General features: G+C 42.0%; 1 protein-coding gene across 1 annotated transcript in view; it reads right to left on the bottom strand.

Annotated features, from left to right (window-relative positions):
- Positions 1-105: 105 nt before the first annotated feature.
- drosha (drosha ribonuclease III) overlaps positions 106-16,679 on the bottom strand; it is a 116,482-nt gene continuing 99,908 nt past the window's right edge. The window contains exons 30-33 of the mRNA XM_044026078.1: positions 13,003-13,095; positions 10,682-10,705; positions 9,556-9,578; positions 106-1,547 (exon numbers count right to left, since the gene is read on the bottom strand). Of these exons, the coding sequence (XP_043882013.1) occupies positions 1,417-1,547; positions 9,556-9,578; positions 10,682-10,705; positions 13,003-13,095 (271 nt within the window). The 3' untranslated portion in view covers positions 106-1,416. The remainder of the gene's footprint in view (positions 1,548-9,555; positions 9,579-10,681; positions 10,706-13,002; positions 13,096-16,679) is intronic.

Raw genomic sequence — 16,679 nt, 5'->3', positions numbered from 1 at the left:
ATAAATATACTATAAGAGGATGAGTGGCAGACGTGAGGCAGACGATGACGTCACAGTGGGTGAATACGGAGAATTAAGACAAGGAATCAGACGCTTTATTTTCCATTTTACTTCTCACTTTTATTTACGTTTAAAAACGGCTTCTTCTCATTATTTTGTTTTAATGTTTTGGCTCCTGCTGTTCAAAGTCTTAAAAGGAACAGTGTGTAGAATTTAGGATTTACCTTGGATGAAACAACTTGAGTAGATTTTGTTTTCTTGGGTGACTTTTAAGTGTAAAAATTGTAATTTGAGGCAAAGAAAAGTGGCCGTACCTGATGTCGTGAAGCTTTTAAGAATCGTCCAACATCCCTCTAGTCCTCACTGGTGACATCTGAAATGACTTGTCACTTGATTTTAATGATATAAATGTAATTAGCTTTAGCATTAGCCTGGAGGATCAGGGTACCTGGACGTCGTCAACACAGTCCGGCACGAGCTTTAAGGCTCTACGGTTTGTGCTGGAGGCAGCTTTTAGCAGACAACGCTCACGGTTGCTATGGAAACAGTTTACTGTTCAAATGCAAAGGCATGATTCAATTGGTTAGAGCATGAGTGTTCAGTGCAAATGTTAGTTACCCCTAGAGGCCGCTAAACCCCACACACCGTTCCTTTAAGTTTCTAACTTTGGGCCGTCAACATGATGACGGGAAGTGAAGGCCACGTCTCGACGATACTAAACAGTAGAAGAATGAGAACAGTTGTCATTCTTTAAAGGTTAAAAGGTCCAGTGTGTGAACATTAGTGACATCTAGTGGCGAGGCTGCAGACTGCAGTCCTCTCTCTCCGCCTCTTATGCCGCATTTCAGTTCAGTTCAACATACGGTACGACTGATTTAACGGCAAACTAATTTGGCAAACCCAATGTTTGTATTCTGGCAACCATCTTGGAATCATAACTCATGGATACGCGAGGTTGGAAATCCGAGTTCATGAGCACGTCGGGGAACTACGGTGGCCTTCACATACCAGAAAGAAAATGATTGGTTCATTCTTTTGTGCTGTTGTGAAAACACAGTGGCACAAGACGGCTCAACATAATATTTTCTAGGTTAACACTGTCAGTAAAGCCCGAATAAATGTAACACACTGGACCTTTAAATTTGAGCATATTGGACAAGACAAAGATTTTACCTTAAATCTCTGAGGTTACAGTCTTATGAAGCAGGCGACATTTCACCTGCGTCCCTTTTGAGGTTTGTGTTACAACTGCGGGAACAAGCGAGTCGTCCTTGTCTAAACTACCCAGCTCAGCGGCCGAGTCGTGGCGGCTCCATTTTGCCGACTCATGCCTGGACGGCTGCCACATTAGCTGACAGGACTGTCCTCGTCCTTCCACCACTACGCAAAAAAAAAAGAAGAAAAGGTGGGGCGCCGTCACTTCCTGCACTCGTCCACCTCGTCGGTTTCCATCTCCTGCCGCTCGCGCTCCCGTCTCATCTCCTTCAGCTCCTGCCTGTATTTCCGCTCGATGAAGCGCTTCTGATGAGCCATCTGTGGGAAGTTATCTGGCCAAGGGAAACAGAGAGAAGTCGACCGAGGAGGACAGATAAAGAGAGAGAGACACAGAAAGTGTGAAGAGACAAGGTCAGTTTCCAGCTGGACGTGGACACCAATTTGAGGGCTCAAATTGCCCCCCCGAGTATAGTTTTCACATCAAGTGTCGCGCCGTCACTTTTGGTCAAATGTCGCAGTCGAAATTGACCTCATGCTGTTATTTGTTTTTTCATTATTAGTGACGACACCTAATTGGTCTTGTGGCAAAATGACGATGAGATCTGATAACCAGACAAACGACAGATACAAGCTAACGAGAAGCTAGAAACACTGACGACGGAACTGATCTTTGGTTGAATTGTTGACGTGAAAACTCAAACTTTAGCCTCTGATAGAAACACAAGTGCGAGCGTTTGTGGGACTGAATCACAAACATTACATTACATTACATGTCATTTGGCAGACGCTTTTATCCAAAGCGACTTACAATAAGTGCATTTAAACATTTGGGTACAAACAAGAGCTAGAAGTAAGTAAGTGCTTCAAGTAAGCCAAACTATAAAGTGCAAAGAGCCATTTAGCATCTTTAGAGACCGAATGAATTAGGAGGAAGTGTTAAGTCTCAAAGGAGTTAATTCTTAATGTTAAGTTCAGAAAATGTTTATAAATCAACAGGACATTTTACTGAACGGAACCTCTTGTGTTAGCATCTTGAGGCTACTCAAGGTACTGCAGAGCATTAATTAATTCAATCTTAAACCAAAAATTAATTAGTACAATTATAGATAACTAAAATAACTGGTTGTTTTAGTTATTGCTGCCTATTTTATACACATTTCTCCAAAAAAGGACAGAAAATTCATTGAAGAAATGAACATTAACATAAAATAGGTCACATCTTCGAAGATTAATCCCAACTTTCCTGGTTTTCCCAGTAAAAACAACATTGCTCTTCTTTTGGCTCATGTTTTCCTGCTGCATTGTTCCAACTCTTTATTAAAAGTTGTCAACTTCGTCACCTCATGTAGACATAAAGCTGAAATTAGTTTAACGTCTCACACACACACACACTGATCAGATACACGGCCCGAATCAACAGAACATGTTTAAATACTTTGGGCCTGTGCTGTTATCTTGGACAGATAGTGAATATTATCCTCCGATATAAAGGGAAAATTTAATTATCGCTCTCGTTCAGCTGATAACATGTCGCCTCAGGGTGAGAGACAACTTCTATTAAACAGCCTGGCAGAGAAATTGTGTTTTTCATGGAAACTGCTATTGTTTTTGCTGTTGCACATTCACAGCGATGGTAAAGAAAGTCCAAGTCACTGAACGTCACAGTCCTCGTCCAAAATGTAGTTCTGTGTCTACATTAAGTTGTGTATGTGTTACGGTCAGGCCTACAGCTCCATACGTTCCACATTCTAATCCAACATAGACACTATAGCATGTAAATTACAGCCGACTCAGCAAACAAAAAGGTTTTGGGACTGGATGAAATTGATTGTTTTAATCAAGGTCAGGATTGCTTACACTCTTTTAATTCCTTCCACTATCGCATCAGTCGTGACGATTGGTCTGGCGTCACTGTGTCGGCCATGTCAGTCTGTCAAGCCTCAATCCAAATGTATAGCTCAAGTAAGAGACACAAATATTGTGTAGTCTCACCTCGATACAAGCCAAGTTTCAAAATGGACTCCAGTACTTCACTTAGAGCTTAGACATAAAGAATTTGTCTAAGTTAAACACAAACAGCCTAAGAGTCACCATTTAAACAGATTATGTGCTGTCTCATAACACCAAGCACGGGTAATATTAAAAGGATTTCCATATTTTGTACGCCAAATGGATGTCAAAAAGTAAAAACGTTCATGTCCAAATGCAGTCAATGCTGGACGACGTGGCCAAGTCCTCTCTCTGCCGGTCAGCATTGGTCTGTGACATAAATGTAATCATCCGTCTACGTCTGTGTCAGCATGAGCAGAGTTGATGGACTGGAGCTTGCACCGAAAAACGAGGCTAACCCTGGACTGAAGTACGACAATCTGACACACTGAAACCAGGTATCATTCAACAGTATTTGGGCCTCAATCTTAGCCAAAGAACAACACATAAGTGACCGTCTGGAAACAATGGAACTCTGACGAAGACTGCATTTTACATGCGTGTTGGACATTACCGTAACTCCTTGACCGTTTGTCAAGGAGAAAATTCAAAATCTATGGACTGTTGATCTGTCCAGGATCCTTGTCAGCTGAGTTTGGCACAGCACCACCCCCCTGCGGCCCTCATGTGGAGGATAAAGCGGTATAAGATGGATGGATACCGGAAAGCAAAGAAATAGAGCTTTGCTCCCATATACTTGTCATTACGGGAGAACCTCAGGACTTCCACGGAACGACCGTCCAATCACAGACGAGATTCACCGATGTGTCACACGTTTGGGATGTCAGCTTCTCGTTACCGTAATTCCTAAAGGTTCGAATAAACTGCCAGATATCGAGAGTGAAGAACTCATTCATTGAACATTTTTTTTGACAATGCTACAGCCATAAAATCTAAATAAATCCAGACTGAGAAATAAAAAAATCCAGACCCTCAGATTAGAGGGTTAAGACAACAGTTAAGACAACATAACTATTAAAAACATCCTATCCAATAAAGAAACTGCAGAAAAAAAGAGAGAAAGGAGAATCGAAGACACACTCACACATGAAAGAATTTCAATATTTTTTCAGTGATTAAGCAACACTCGGTGAGGCTCGGAGAGAAAACTACATATTGCAGTTAAAATATGGAAATCACCAGCATTTTTCCCTGGGAGATGACTTGAGAATAATACCACTCAATAGTGTGTGTGTGTGTGTGTGTTTGTGGGGCGGCTGTGGTCATTTACATTGTTCAGCATGCGGCACAAGAGCAGGCCTGAAAAGAATGGGGCTGGCAGAGGAAACACAAGCCTTTTCATTTCGGTCGACACTGGGCGTCTGAGGCGACACGTTGAGAATTCTCCGTCAAAAAGCACCGCTGAGGAAAGCTGCTCTCTGAATACTGATGTTTGTTTAAGGTGTTAACGCGCTCCGCTCTGATCGGGTGCTTTTGCTTATCGACAGTGCAGTTAATTCCTCTCAGGGACAACAGATTGCAGGCTGGAGATTCCAGAGTGAAGCGGCGGTGGGTAATAAGAACGTCACAACAGACGCTGCCTGAAGTCTGGAAGAGGAAGTAGAGTCGAGCTGCGGTTGTACCTTCAACACGCCATTTAATTGTACTACTGTCCTCGTCACTGTCCCATTAGAGGGCGAATCTATTTATCGAATGAAATGTGTCCGACTTTGCTATGCTAGAATTGGGCATGTTATGGTCGGCCAATTACATCACAAACCCAAAAAACAAAACAACTTGAGTGAGTGGCGAGTTTGTTACCATTCCGTGTCTTTCCACTAGGTGTTTTGACGAGGAGATATGGTGCCTTTGGAACCAATATGTTCTTGTGGCATTTATCGCTTAATCGTTCCCAGAGTTTGGACTGAATTGGGAAAACAAGCATTAAATTTTGACGCTTTTCATTCCACCTTCAATGTTAGACAACGAGAATCCATTGAGGCCAGGTCGGACATGTAAAAGAGACCTTGATCTCAACTTTCACCGACTTTACCTCGGTGAAAGTCTGTCATGCATTTCCGAACAAAACAACTGCAAAGTGGGCAATTCACACATTGGCGCCATTTGTAAGTCACCTGCCAAGTTTGAGTAGATTGCTTTCATTTAGTTTCCAATGCAATTTGCTCCCCCATTGGACACTGTATATTGACTGCAGCCAATGAGGGACCACATCCCTAAGGCCTGAACCAAGCAGACCCACAGACAAAGAAGAAGCCATTTTCCTGTTTGCCGCGTTGCCTCAACAGATGCTAACCAACTAGCTAGCATGAACCCCGAAGTTACAACAGCAGATGCCCTGACACTTCTAAAGTCATTTGAGTGGCAGAATGTCAGAAACTCAAGTTGAGGCAGAAATCCTCTTCATTATTCAGACTAATATGTGCTTTTAAGTCTGGTTTTAGTCCAATGAACACTCGTAACTCATTGAATTCTAATGTTATGTAAACGTACTGTTCCTTCCTTCGCTCAGTCGTTTGGTACCTATTCAGCCTGAGCTCAAGGCTGTGAGTCGACTCCACAATAGAGTGCGTCGGCTGAGTCTATCACGCAAAGCGCGCGTGCATCACATCAGTCACATTGGCCAATAGTGTGCCGCGCTGATGAAGGGATTTCCCTGTCATGCCAAAGGGCAAACAAAAGACTGGAGCTGGTGAATAGAGATCCTGCATATGGCATTTCCCTTTGCCTCAATCCATCCACTACTTTTTATTCTGAGATTAAGGGGTTTAAAGAAAGCTGAGGGAAGAATGTAGTCCGCTTCCAGCTACTAGCCTGATCCGGGCTCCTTGTCTTATTTAACAGAGATAGCATTTTGTTTGAAAAACAAGCAGCTTGGAAGAATACGCGTTAAGTCTTCGAGAGGGACTAAAGACTTTAAACCAAGACAGTGCTCTCGTTGAGGATGAATGATAAATGGTTAAGCCGTTTCCATGTATATTTGATGTCGCCTTAGACCTGACGGTGCGTGGTGCTCAGAGCCTCAGGGCCTGAGAAACTCTGCGCCGCCGAGTACTTTCCCTCCTTCCCTCCTTTTTCTTGTCGATTCTGGCTGCTCTCAGCTCGATTTGTTTGCACTCATGTTTCTCCCAGTCCGGGCCTTGGTTAACATTTAATTCTGCCTTGACAGATACAGGCAGGAGACTGTCAGAACGCGGGCGCCATCAAATAATGAAATGTGAATCAGCCGAGCCACCAGCGGATCTGCTTCAGACAGTGAGCGCGCCCGCACACACACACACCAAACACCAGGCACCCGGTTCTGTTTAATGAGCTCTGAGCTGTCTGACTGAACACAGCCGCGTCTCTCACCTCTCCGACACCGCTGGAGCCGCGGATTCTGTCAGCCAGGAAAAGCTCTGCAGCAGAAACAAAAAGTTCCGTCCGGCTCAAAGTGATCCCGATGCTGGAGGAGGCCTTGAATAAAACATGGAAATGAATCCTGACAGGTTTTGCTTTCGATTCAAGAGCAGCACGGGGTGGAAGCTGCTGAACATGAGGAGTAACGGGTGTAGCCGAACGCTGCAGTGAGGGCCAACAAGACAATCAATGAGGAATTACATGACACTGCAGCTAATGTCCTTGATTAGTCTCACTGTGTGGACAAATGAAGCGCTCCTCTCGACAATCACACATGAGACAATGAAGCTGTGACAGGAGTCCGAGTGTCAGTGGCGCTCCCGTCTCATTAGACGAGCTTACGGTCAGGGGAGAGACTTCAAAGGCGTGTTTGAACTCTGCTGACATATTTATCTCCGCACGGTGATGTTCCAGCCATGAGTACGAGTGTAACAGCGAGACGTCTCACACTGGGATGATTAATTCAGGCCCGACGAGTGGATTCTGAGAATTAAAAAATGATCAGCCGCCTGAACTCCATGCAAAAATGTGACCTCCACTATAAAGAGAATGAATATGTAATGTCAGTGATGGATAGTGGAGCAGAGCCCTTTCGACTGCAGTCAACATCAGCCAGGTGGAAGCACACGAGGATGTCGACTCTTTCATTTAAGCCTTTGCTAATTATGTTAGACCACAATCAAGACTTTTAAGAGGTTTTTGCATGGTTTTCTTTGACCAAAACAACAAAAAAAGGACATATTTTGCACAAAAGACTATGAAAAGATTGCTTTTTTGGGGCAGTTTTCTTTAGAAAACAATGACAAAATTGCATCACTAGACTTAAACGTTGGTTTTGTCTCTCCAATCTGCATTTTGTCTCGACATTGCAGTAAAAACAGTGCATGAATTTAACATTAAATACATTAAACGGGTCATCAAAAGCACGTAAAAATTCAATTGTTCTTTTACCCCAACTTCACTCTGGAACATGATGAACTCGCAGGTGATTTAACTCCAACTACGAGTTCCGAGGTAAATGGAACGCAGCATAAACATCGTATCAACGCTAAAGTGAAGGCTACGGATTCTCCCAACACTTGAGCTGCAACACGCCACTCCAACAATAACTGTTGCCTTATTTGGCACACTGTACCTTTAAATAAATACAAAAGCCGACCTCTAACTTTGGGAAACATTTGTAGAGGACCTAATCAACATTTAGTCAGTTGTACGACTGGTATGAGGTCTTTCCCATCCCGTCATTCATTCAACTTTTTAATGAATTTATGAATTGCAATAATGCAAGTGAGTCACCTCAGCAACTCTGGAGCACCAGAGTGAAAACGCGCGAGAGAGCTCGCTGCGACTGTCGAGCTTTAAATTAAGTGACGACACAAAGTCAAACCGAAAAAAAAAGCCCTCGAACTGGAAGTGCTTTGAATCAACGAGGGAAGGGAAAGACTCAGAGAGACGGTTTTTAAATTAACTGACCTTTTGCACGGAATCGCTAATCTAGTCACATGAAACCGCAATTTATGAGAAGGGGAAATGTTCATTTACGAGCAATGAGCATCTATCAATCATGGTGACAGAGGTGTACACTCGGGGGAAAGGAAATGGGAGGAATTAAGGCACAGAGAGAGAGGGAGAGAGAGAGAGAGTGATCTCCACCCTACGATAAGGAGGGAGGAAGGGGGAGGAGATGCCGAAAGAGACCAGAGATCCAACAGTTTTTAAATAGTAACACCATAACACTAATGTTTCATAAAAACAGTATCAATCACCAGTGGCTGGAGGCTTCATTTATGAGCCAAATGGAATCAAAGCGCGACCTCCGTGACCTCCGAACGCTCCACAGGTTTGCTCCGACAGAGCCATTTGTGTTCAAGGCCGACTAATTAGCCGAGGACCCAACAAAAAAAACAAAAAAACAGTATGTCTGATTAATGCGGCGAGGTCACGGCGAGAGCAACAGAGACTCTTCATGCATTCAGTGTGATGTGTGATATTACACGTGCGCACGTGTACATAGAGAGGAGAGGAGAATGGGAGATAATGACGGCTCGTGGATGTGTCACCGAGACCTGTAATTGTGTTTTTACTTGGACGGTAATGGCACGAAAATGCCAGAAAATCACTCTTGTTGCCTTAATGGGATATTGAGATTTTTCTAAAAGTGTGGCTGACACACAGACGGACAGTTAAGACTGTGCTGTGCTGTGTGTGTGCCCCCTTTTGACCAGATCCGGCACAAAGGGGCCGTTCTACAAACCCCTGAAAAACATGCAGAAGCTGCGGACTCATGATTGAAGATGCTGCAGTTTTACGGGATTAAATACATTTAAGGCATTAAACTAGGATTGTCAACTGTTTAGATTGATCTTCTGATATTTCGGTGTCTTAATTGTGAATATTTTACAGTTTCTTTGCTCCATGTGAAAAAGAAATCATTACAATGGACAAAAGAAACAACAAAAAATAAAGCACGTTTGACACCAAGTTGCCTTCTTTTGACATTTTGATTTTCAAACAAGGCGAGCTGATGAATATCAGAATGGATAAATATAGAACATTATGTTTATGTTATAGAGGGGAATCAAGGAAACTGTATTTATTGAGCTATGGACTAAGTGGGTCAAATATGTAAAGCCTAAATTTTGCAACTTGTTCTAATGGCCACTTTCTCTCCCAATTTGTGTAAAAAGTTCATAAACTTCTAAAATTGTGGAGAGCAAAAACCTGCAAACCTATTTTTTAAATGCTTTGTATACAAGTGTTTATGTATTGCATATTTTTGACATTTTATGAACCAATTAATCGTAAAAAATAATCAACAGTTTAATCTATTATAAAGATCAGTGTTAGTTGCAGCCCGAGAGTTGTCAAAGGCCAGTTTGAGTATCAATAAGAGCTCAGAGCGACACTGACACACTTAAGAATATAACAAATGTGTCTTAACAGATGTGCATCAAATCTTCACAAAAGAAGCACGTGAAGAAGACAAAAGAAGACACGAAGGCAGTGAAAACATGGCTGTCACAGGTGATTTTAGCCACTTAATAAAAAGCATATTTCACAAAATACATTCCCATTTAAGTCTATGATATCTTAAGAACATGTCTGCCACTTCATCTTGCTGCCAGGCAGACTTTTCCAACTGGAAGTTCTTGTCACTTTGTAAAGTCCCTGCACCAAAGTCCATAGAGAAAATCAGTGATTTTACGTCATAGCAAACAAGAGGTGTTGATCCACTGCTGCCTCCATCACTAAGTTCAAATGTGCTACTTTATGACTTTGGCGTTTGAAATCCATCCTTCAGATTAACCTCAGTGACACAAACGTAATAAATGAGGCAGCAGTGGATCAGCAGCTGCAGTGTCCCTGCGAGCTAAAAAACACTGATTTTCTCTATGGAGTTTGGTGCTGGAGAGCACGCTGTGAACACAATGTTGTTTCCAGTTGGATAAGACTGTCCAACAGTGAGATAAAGCAGCGAACATGTTCTTGTGACTTCAGTGGGCGTAGATTTAATTGGACGAGTCTCTTGTCAAGTGGCTAAAATGTGTTTTTCCTTGTGTCCCCACTGGCAGCCGTGTTTTCGCTGAGAGCCAGCGAGCCAAGTTCCAGGCAGAGGGGAGGCCAGCGCCGCCGATGTGTCAGCATTGTTTTGGAATAATCAGTTAAGCGCCGCTATCGGACGCCGCACTTCAAATACTGTGAAGAGGATCAACAAGGGAGTGTGACGCCTCCTGATCCCAGATCCTCAACCACAACAGAACCCCCAGGACGCAAACTTCCCCGCGGGTCCCTCAGGAACGACGGACGGCGGTGGAGGAGGATGCTCATCTCGCCTCGCTGTCCTTGTTTTACCGCTCCTCCATCTCTGGCGAGGCCCTGTGCCTGCGCTCTGGGCTTGCACTTCAAACAGCCCGCCGCCGCGTTTGCTGCGGCCAACCGGCTGCTCGGGCCACAGCTCCCTGCCAGCCATGTTGCATACAGTACATCCATGGCTATAATTCAACACTGAGGCGGTGGAGAGTGTGAAAAGGCTTAACGTGTGAAAATGTGTGTGTGTGTGTGTTTTGAGGAGAAGGGGGTTCGTGTTTGCCAAACAACTCACATTTTGTGCATCCATCATGCTCCCATTTCTGCCTGCTGGATGCTAGATTAGAAATATTTTTAAAAAGAAGAAGACACAGAGAGAGTGGGGAGGAGAGAGAGAGAGAGAGAGAGAGAGTTCTTTAGCATTTTATTCAAAAACGTGAATGAAATTCAGTCAAAAACATACTGAGAGGATTATCAAAAGTGCTCTTCATTTGTTTTCAAAGAGCCATCTCGCCCGAACAATACCAGGTAACGCCGTGCAAACGTTTTCAAAAAGGTAAGCCTTCTGCTGAGCACTGTGTGTGTGTGTGTGTGTGTGACCACAGTGGAGGTGGATGGGAGCTTAAGTCATGTAAATACAAAAACAGTAAGCTGTCAAAGATCCTGCGGAGGGGACAAAACTTATCGCCAGCTTAGAGCGAGACAGAGCGAGCGCTTTCAAGTTGGAGAGTCATGGAGGGGATTTTCTACACGTGTGTGCTTGTATATATGTCTTTGTGAGGACCAAAAAAACCCCAAAAAACATCACAGGAAGTCTGGTCCTCTGAAGTTATGAAATCTGGAACCCTAAAATGATTGTTTATGGGTTAAGACTTGGTTTAAGAGTTATATTTAACCATCACAGCGTTTATCTGTGATGGTTAAGGTAAGAGTAAGAGAATAATGTGCCCTCACAAAGAGTACTGGACAGGAATGTGTGTGTGTACATGTTGAGGCTGTTTTTAACAGCTGTTTTGCTGTTAAAAATGCTGATGTTTTAAGAGGCAAACACACTAAAAGGCTTTTATTGTAAGGGGTAAGATGGGCTACACAGAAATCTGGCACATCCCAAACCAATCCAAAATGAACCGTACCATGTCTGGAAAGGGTGTTGTGCCCTCCCACTTCCAATGGACATCGTCTAATGAGGCAGAACCTCATTTCTGAGGGGAACTGGTTAAGTTTTAGGGCTAAGATTTGAATTCAACATCAGGACGGACATGAACTCTGGAGATCAGTCCTCAAGAGGACAACATACAGTATAATCATCTGTCTAATCACATGATCAGCTTCTTACTGGCAAGGAATGTCAGTAAGAAGGAGGAGGCTGACTAACAACTGGATTTTCAAATATAGCAACTTTCAAATAATGATAATAGTAGTGGGGAGTGTTGCAAATATTCCACAAAATAGGAAGCGACGACATACTGTGTGCCGCATTTCCATCATGTTCCATACGGTTTGGTTTGACACGGTACGATACGATTTGTAAAGGTAAAGTCCTGGGTCATGCCAGATGGCCGCGTCATGGCGGTCTAGCTCCACCCTGACTGTACCTTTTACTTTTCACAAAAATGGAACGATTGAGGTTGGTTATTTTGGTAGCATTCCAAATGGAAACTGTGTGTGCACAGTACGATACCAAACTGAACCGAACTGTTTCACTCAGCAGAAACACGGCTTAAAGGTAAAATATGGCGTTACAGACAGACGTACATTCTACGTCTGTTATGTAATTTGAAGATGCCGTCACCTGTTTGTACATTGCAAAAATATGGTAAAAATATTGTTTTATTTATGCTAAAGTCACTACCACTGAAGTGAAATGTCGGGTGTTTTTTAGCCTTACAGTGGTTTTAAAAATAGAGATTTGTCTCGACGCAGTGCTATGGCAAAAACGCAAAACTTGTTATTATCCAAAAATAGACCTAAAATGTCTGCAACCCCGGATTTTTTCCTCAAGGACTTTAAGCAAAGTTGGGGTTTTGGCATTTAGTTGTAAAAGTTAAGGTAAGGGGTCTTGGTAATGGCATTTATGTCTTTGAGTGTCCTCACTAAGGATGCTGTTCAAGAATGTGTGTGTGTGTGTGTCAGGATGGGGGGGTGGGGTTAAGATGTCTGATGGATTTAGTTTTCCTTTCTCACAGGCTCAGCTGCAGCTTTATGCTCAAACCCTTCCAGCCCTGAAAAGACTCTTCATGCAGAGATTCACTTTCTTTACTCGAATAAAAGTGTCGACGTGTGTGACCACACACACACACACACACACAGACTTTATATACCAGGTAGACCCTAAACGCAGGCCTGAGCACAGTGTCGCCTCGTCGCAGACTCTTCCCCCAGCCCAGAGTGATATTTCCATAACACAATTTACGTCAAATCGATAATGAATCGATTCATTTTCATTCTGCATAATGTCTCTCCCGATAGAATAGGCCAACAAGAGCTTAATTGCCATAATAAACACCATCAATAAAGCACCGCTGCCATTATTCTCCAGCCCATTAGCGGTGGATGCAGTGAGAAGGAGAAGTGTGGGGGGGGAACAGCAGAGAGCGTCTTGTCCTGTTGTTGTTGTGTCTTTGTCTGACTCACCTCGGGCCTTTGCCACAGCCGATTCGCTCTCCTTTGAAGTAGACGGCGACAGTGTAGGTGCGGGCGTGCGACGGGCCGACGGTCTGCAGGGTCCTGCAAACATAAAAAAAACCCCACATGAACAGAGGAGATAAATAACAATAACACATCAGGAGATGGGGAATTGCAGGGTAATGTGAAAATGTACCCACTAATTTCACTTATTACTGTATTTTATTAGTAGTTTTTAATAGTTTTTACTTTATTTTGATATCAAGCAAACTTTCATGAATATAAAATATGAACATTTGTGCAATTTACAGTCATATATGCAAGTTTTGACTTAGTAAATGATGTTTAAAAACTATAAAGACATACATCTTCACTAAAAGGGAGCACAAATTAAGTAAATTTGTCTGGGAACCCAACAAAAAAATCTCCTGAGACCCCTTTGTGGATCCCGAGCCACTGTTTTTATGTATCCCTTAGATAAAATGTAATATTATTATTATTTTGAATATTACATAACAACACATTATTATACTGGTCTTTTCAGCCTTGCAGGACAACAATTCACTGTTTTCCTCTAATTAGTTCAGAAAACTTCTGTTAGTGCCTTTTTATGTGTTTAAATAACAATGTCAGCGTTACATATATGAATTCATGTTTTTTTTGGTTCTCCTCACTTCTGTCTGCCATTATTTAACTTCTGTTTCAGTCAAATTAAGCAAAAACTCACTTTCAAAGCCTAATCTAATCTGATCCAGCTGTACATGAGACGTAAAATACTCATAAAACCAGAATATTATTAAATAATAACATAAACAAAACTTAAAAAATAGATTTAAAAAAAACAAAAAAAACAGGGACAACGAACGTCAAACACCACTCGCACCTTTACAAACTAAATTAAAAATGTGTGATTTGGATTTTTTGACTTTCTTTGTTAGTGTCATGACATTCACTTTGTGTTTATTATATTCGATTCTGGAGCACTCTGTAACACTGTGTCTGAAAGGTGTGATGTAAATAAAGCTTTTTTTTTACCTTCACAAACACTTTGACACTTTGTACCAAAAGTATTTTAAAAAAGAAAAGTGAGAAAAGAGTTTGTTTTAAATCATATTTATATAATAATTAATATCAAAAATTATCTGGGATCAAGAGACAAATTTAAGGACTTTTCAATGACTTTCCAGGATCAATTCCCTCAAATTCAAAGATCTAAATGTGCTGACACAGCTTAAGATGTGGAGGACAACTTGTAAGCGCGAACGAACTCCATGATGGCGTCCACTTTTATTGATCTGCAGCACACTCTGCATCTGGACAAGTGATTGTCGTTGGGATCTTGGACAAAGTCAGTCTTTGTAATTAGAGATGTTACAATTTTCATTTCCCAGACATCACGGCGTCATTTGCTCTCTCTTTGCTTAACTTTACTCGCTCGTTGTTCTGCGTGGAATCTAACGTCAACAGTGGAGATTCCACGACAACACCGCTAGTCATTATAACTCGACAATAGCTCTGCTTAGTCTACGTACATCAAGCAACGAAGGGCGGAAATAGTAGGTGGCGTCGTAACAAACAAGGGAAACATCGCCCTAAATATTAACTTAACTTCTTAACAACTTAAATTCAAGCACTTACAAGCACCCATGTCTATTTAGTGTGATATTCAAAAACTTTGAACGTTCATTTTTTTCGAAATTCACAAACTGTGAAACTGTGTCCTTGAAAAGGATTTCAAGGACACGTGGGAACCCTGTTTTTGTTGTAACTGTAAACCTAGCAAAGTAGAGGAGGTATAATAGCACTGTTGGAAACTCCGCACATTGACGTCACATGACTTGTTTTCTATGAAACCGCCATGTTGGTAGGCAAAGATGCAGCAAAAATGAACTGGATTGAATCCATCAGAGTTCATTGCACACTTTAAACCCACGGAGATTGACCGATATATATATATATCGCAAAACTCCCGTTAGCCTGAAGAGACAAGTTGTCTGACATATTGCCTGATTTATGTGTCGTCTAGTATATACAGAGGTGAACAGCGTTGTTTCCTGCCAGAGCGGCAGGTGGAGGGAAGGGGAACAGTGCTTTTTTTCAGAGTGCACACACCAATCTTGAGGGACAAAAATGACATGACTGATGAGGAACTGACATAAAAGTATGATGATAGTCCTGAGGAGACCCATGAGCAACGGGTAAATGATGAAAAAGCTACGATGTACAAAAAAGAGAAAGTCATTCGACTAATTTGTGAATTAAAAATTAAAACACCACTTGTCGTCTTTGTCACATTTCTGCAGGGACATTTACCGTCAAGGACCCCAGACAAAGCTGGAAACATGTTTTTGAAATGTTAACATTAGCATAAACCAGCTGTGAGTCGCCTAAATTATTCACAAGACAATTCACTTATTTGAGGAGAGCAGTCAATTTTTAATGCATTGTGGTCACTTATGACACTTTTATCAATAATTCAGCCTCACTTTCTCACTTACAAATGAAGGAGCACCTAACATGTGTGGAGCAAATAAGACTCCTGTGTGTTTGTGTGTGTGTGTGTCTGTGACGCTCAAGACAAATCTCAGGTGGGAAAGCGCTTCACACAGAATTACCGTGCTGCGAAAACAACACGGACCAAAGCAACAATTTCCTTTTTCAGATCTTAAAAGGAACACGGGTGAAATAGACTACATGCTTCCTGGCTTTCAATAATCCCGCCCGAGTATAGAGTGTTTACAACTTGTGACAAATTCTTGAGTTTAGTGGAGGTTGTGTCTTTTTAACTACTAATGTTACCTTACAAAGTCCAAGTTTCCCCTTGAAGTGAAACTTATTACTGTAAGTTGAGGAGCTGGCTAATGTTTTAGTGCAGAGGCCTCAAACTTGTGGCTCGAGGGCCATAAGCGCCCCTCCAATCGATTTAATGAGGCCCACCACTTAATATCAAGTTATACTATAAGAGTTATTTCTTTACCTATACTAACAAGACACTTTTATTTTGAAATTAGCAAAATCTTCCTTTTCTGTATAACTGGCCCCCTACTGGCCAAACTAGATACTCTCTGTTAACCAATTCTGAACGGTCATAACTGTTTCTCCCCCCTGTCTTTTTGTCCCCCATTTGTCCTTTCACCACAACCGGCCAAGGCAGATGATGCAAATCTTGGGATTCTGGTTCTGTCAGAGATTTCTTTCCTGATTTTATTTTCTCTCTCCAGTGACATCTAGTGTTTTGCTCATTGTGCAAACTCTGTGTCCTCTTCTCTCTCTAAAGATCTTGTTTTCGGCAGAAACTTGTAGTAAGTAGACGTCTGCCATTATTTCCGTGAGAGACGTCCAGTTAGAAATTTTCCGATCAGTAGCTGTGTGGCTTTACGTAGCAGACAAGACAACAACTTTGACGGATAATATTGCTTCTAGAAAACAGACTGATAGAACAGCAGTTGATTTAAAATAAAGGTTTTAATAGGACGGAAATGTTTTTCGTAAAGAGCCTTGAGATATATGTATGCTGTGTTTGGTGCCATTCAAATAAAATTTGATAACATCCGTTCTCTGAAAACTGAATGAATCAAAGCCCTACTCATGCCGCTATAACATGAAATTAGATTTAAAGGGGGATTCATAAGGCCATCGGACTAATATTATGCCAGCGCCTAATCATAAATTAACAAGCGGCTGCT

This window comes from Solea senegalensis, linkage group LG1 (assembly GCF_019176455.1).
Source record: "Solea senegalensis isolate Sse05_10M linkage group LG1, IFAPA_SoseM_1, whole genome shotgun sequence".
NCBI classification, from domain to species: domain Eukaryota; kingdom Metazoa; phylum Chordata; class Actinopteri; order Pleuronectiformes; family Soleidae; genus Solea; species Solea senegalensis.
The sequence above is the reverse complement of the archived record's forward strand: the minus strand, read 5'-3'. Positions and strand labels throughout refer to the sequence as shown.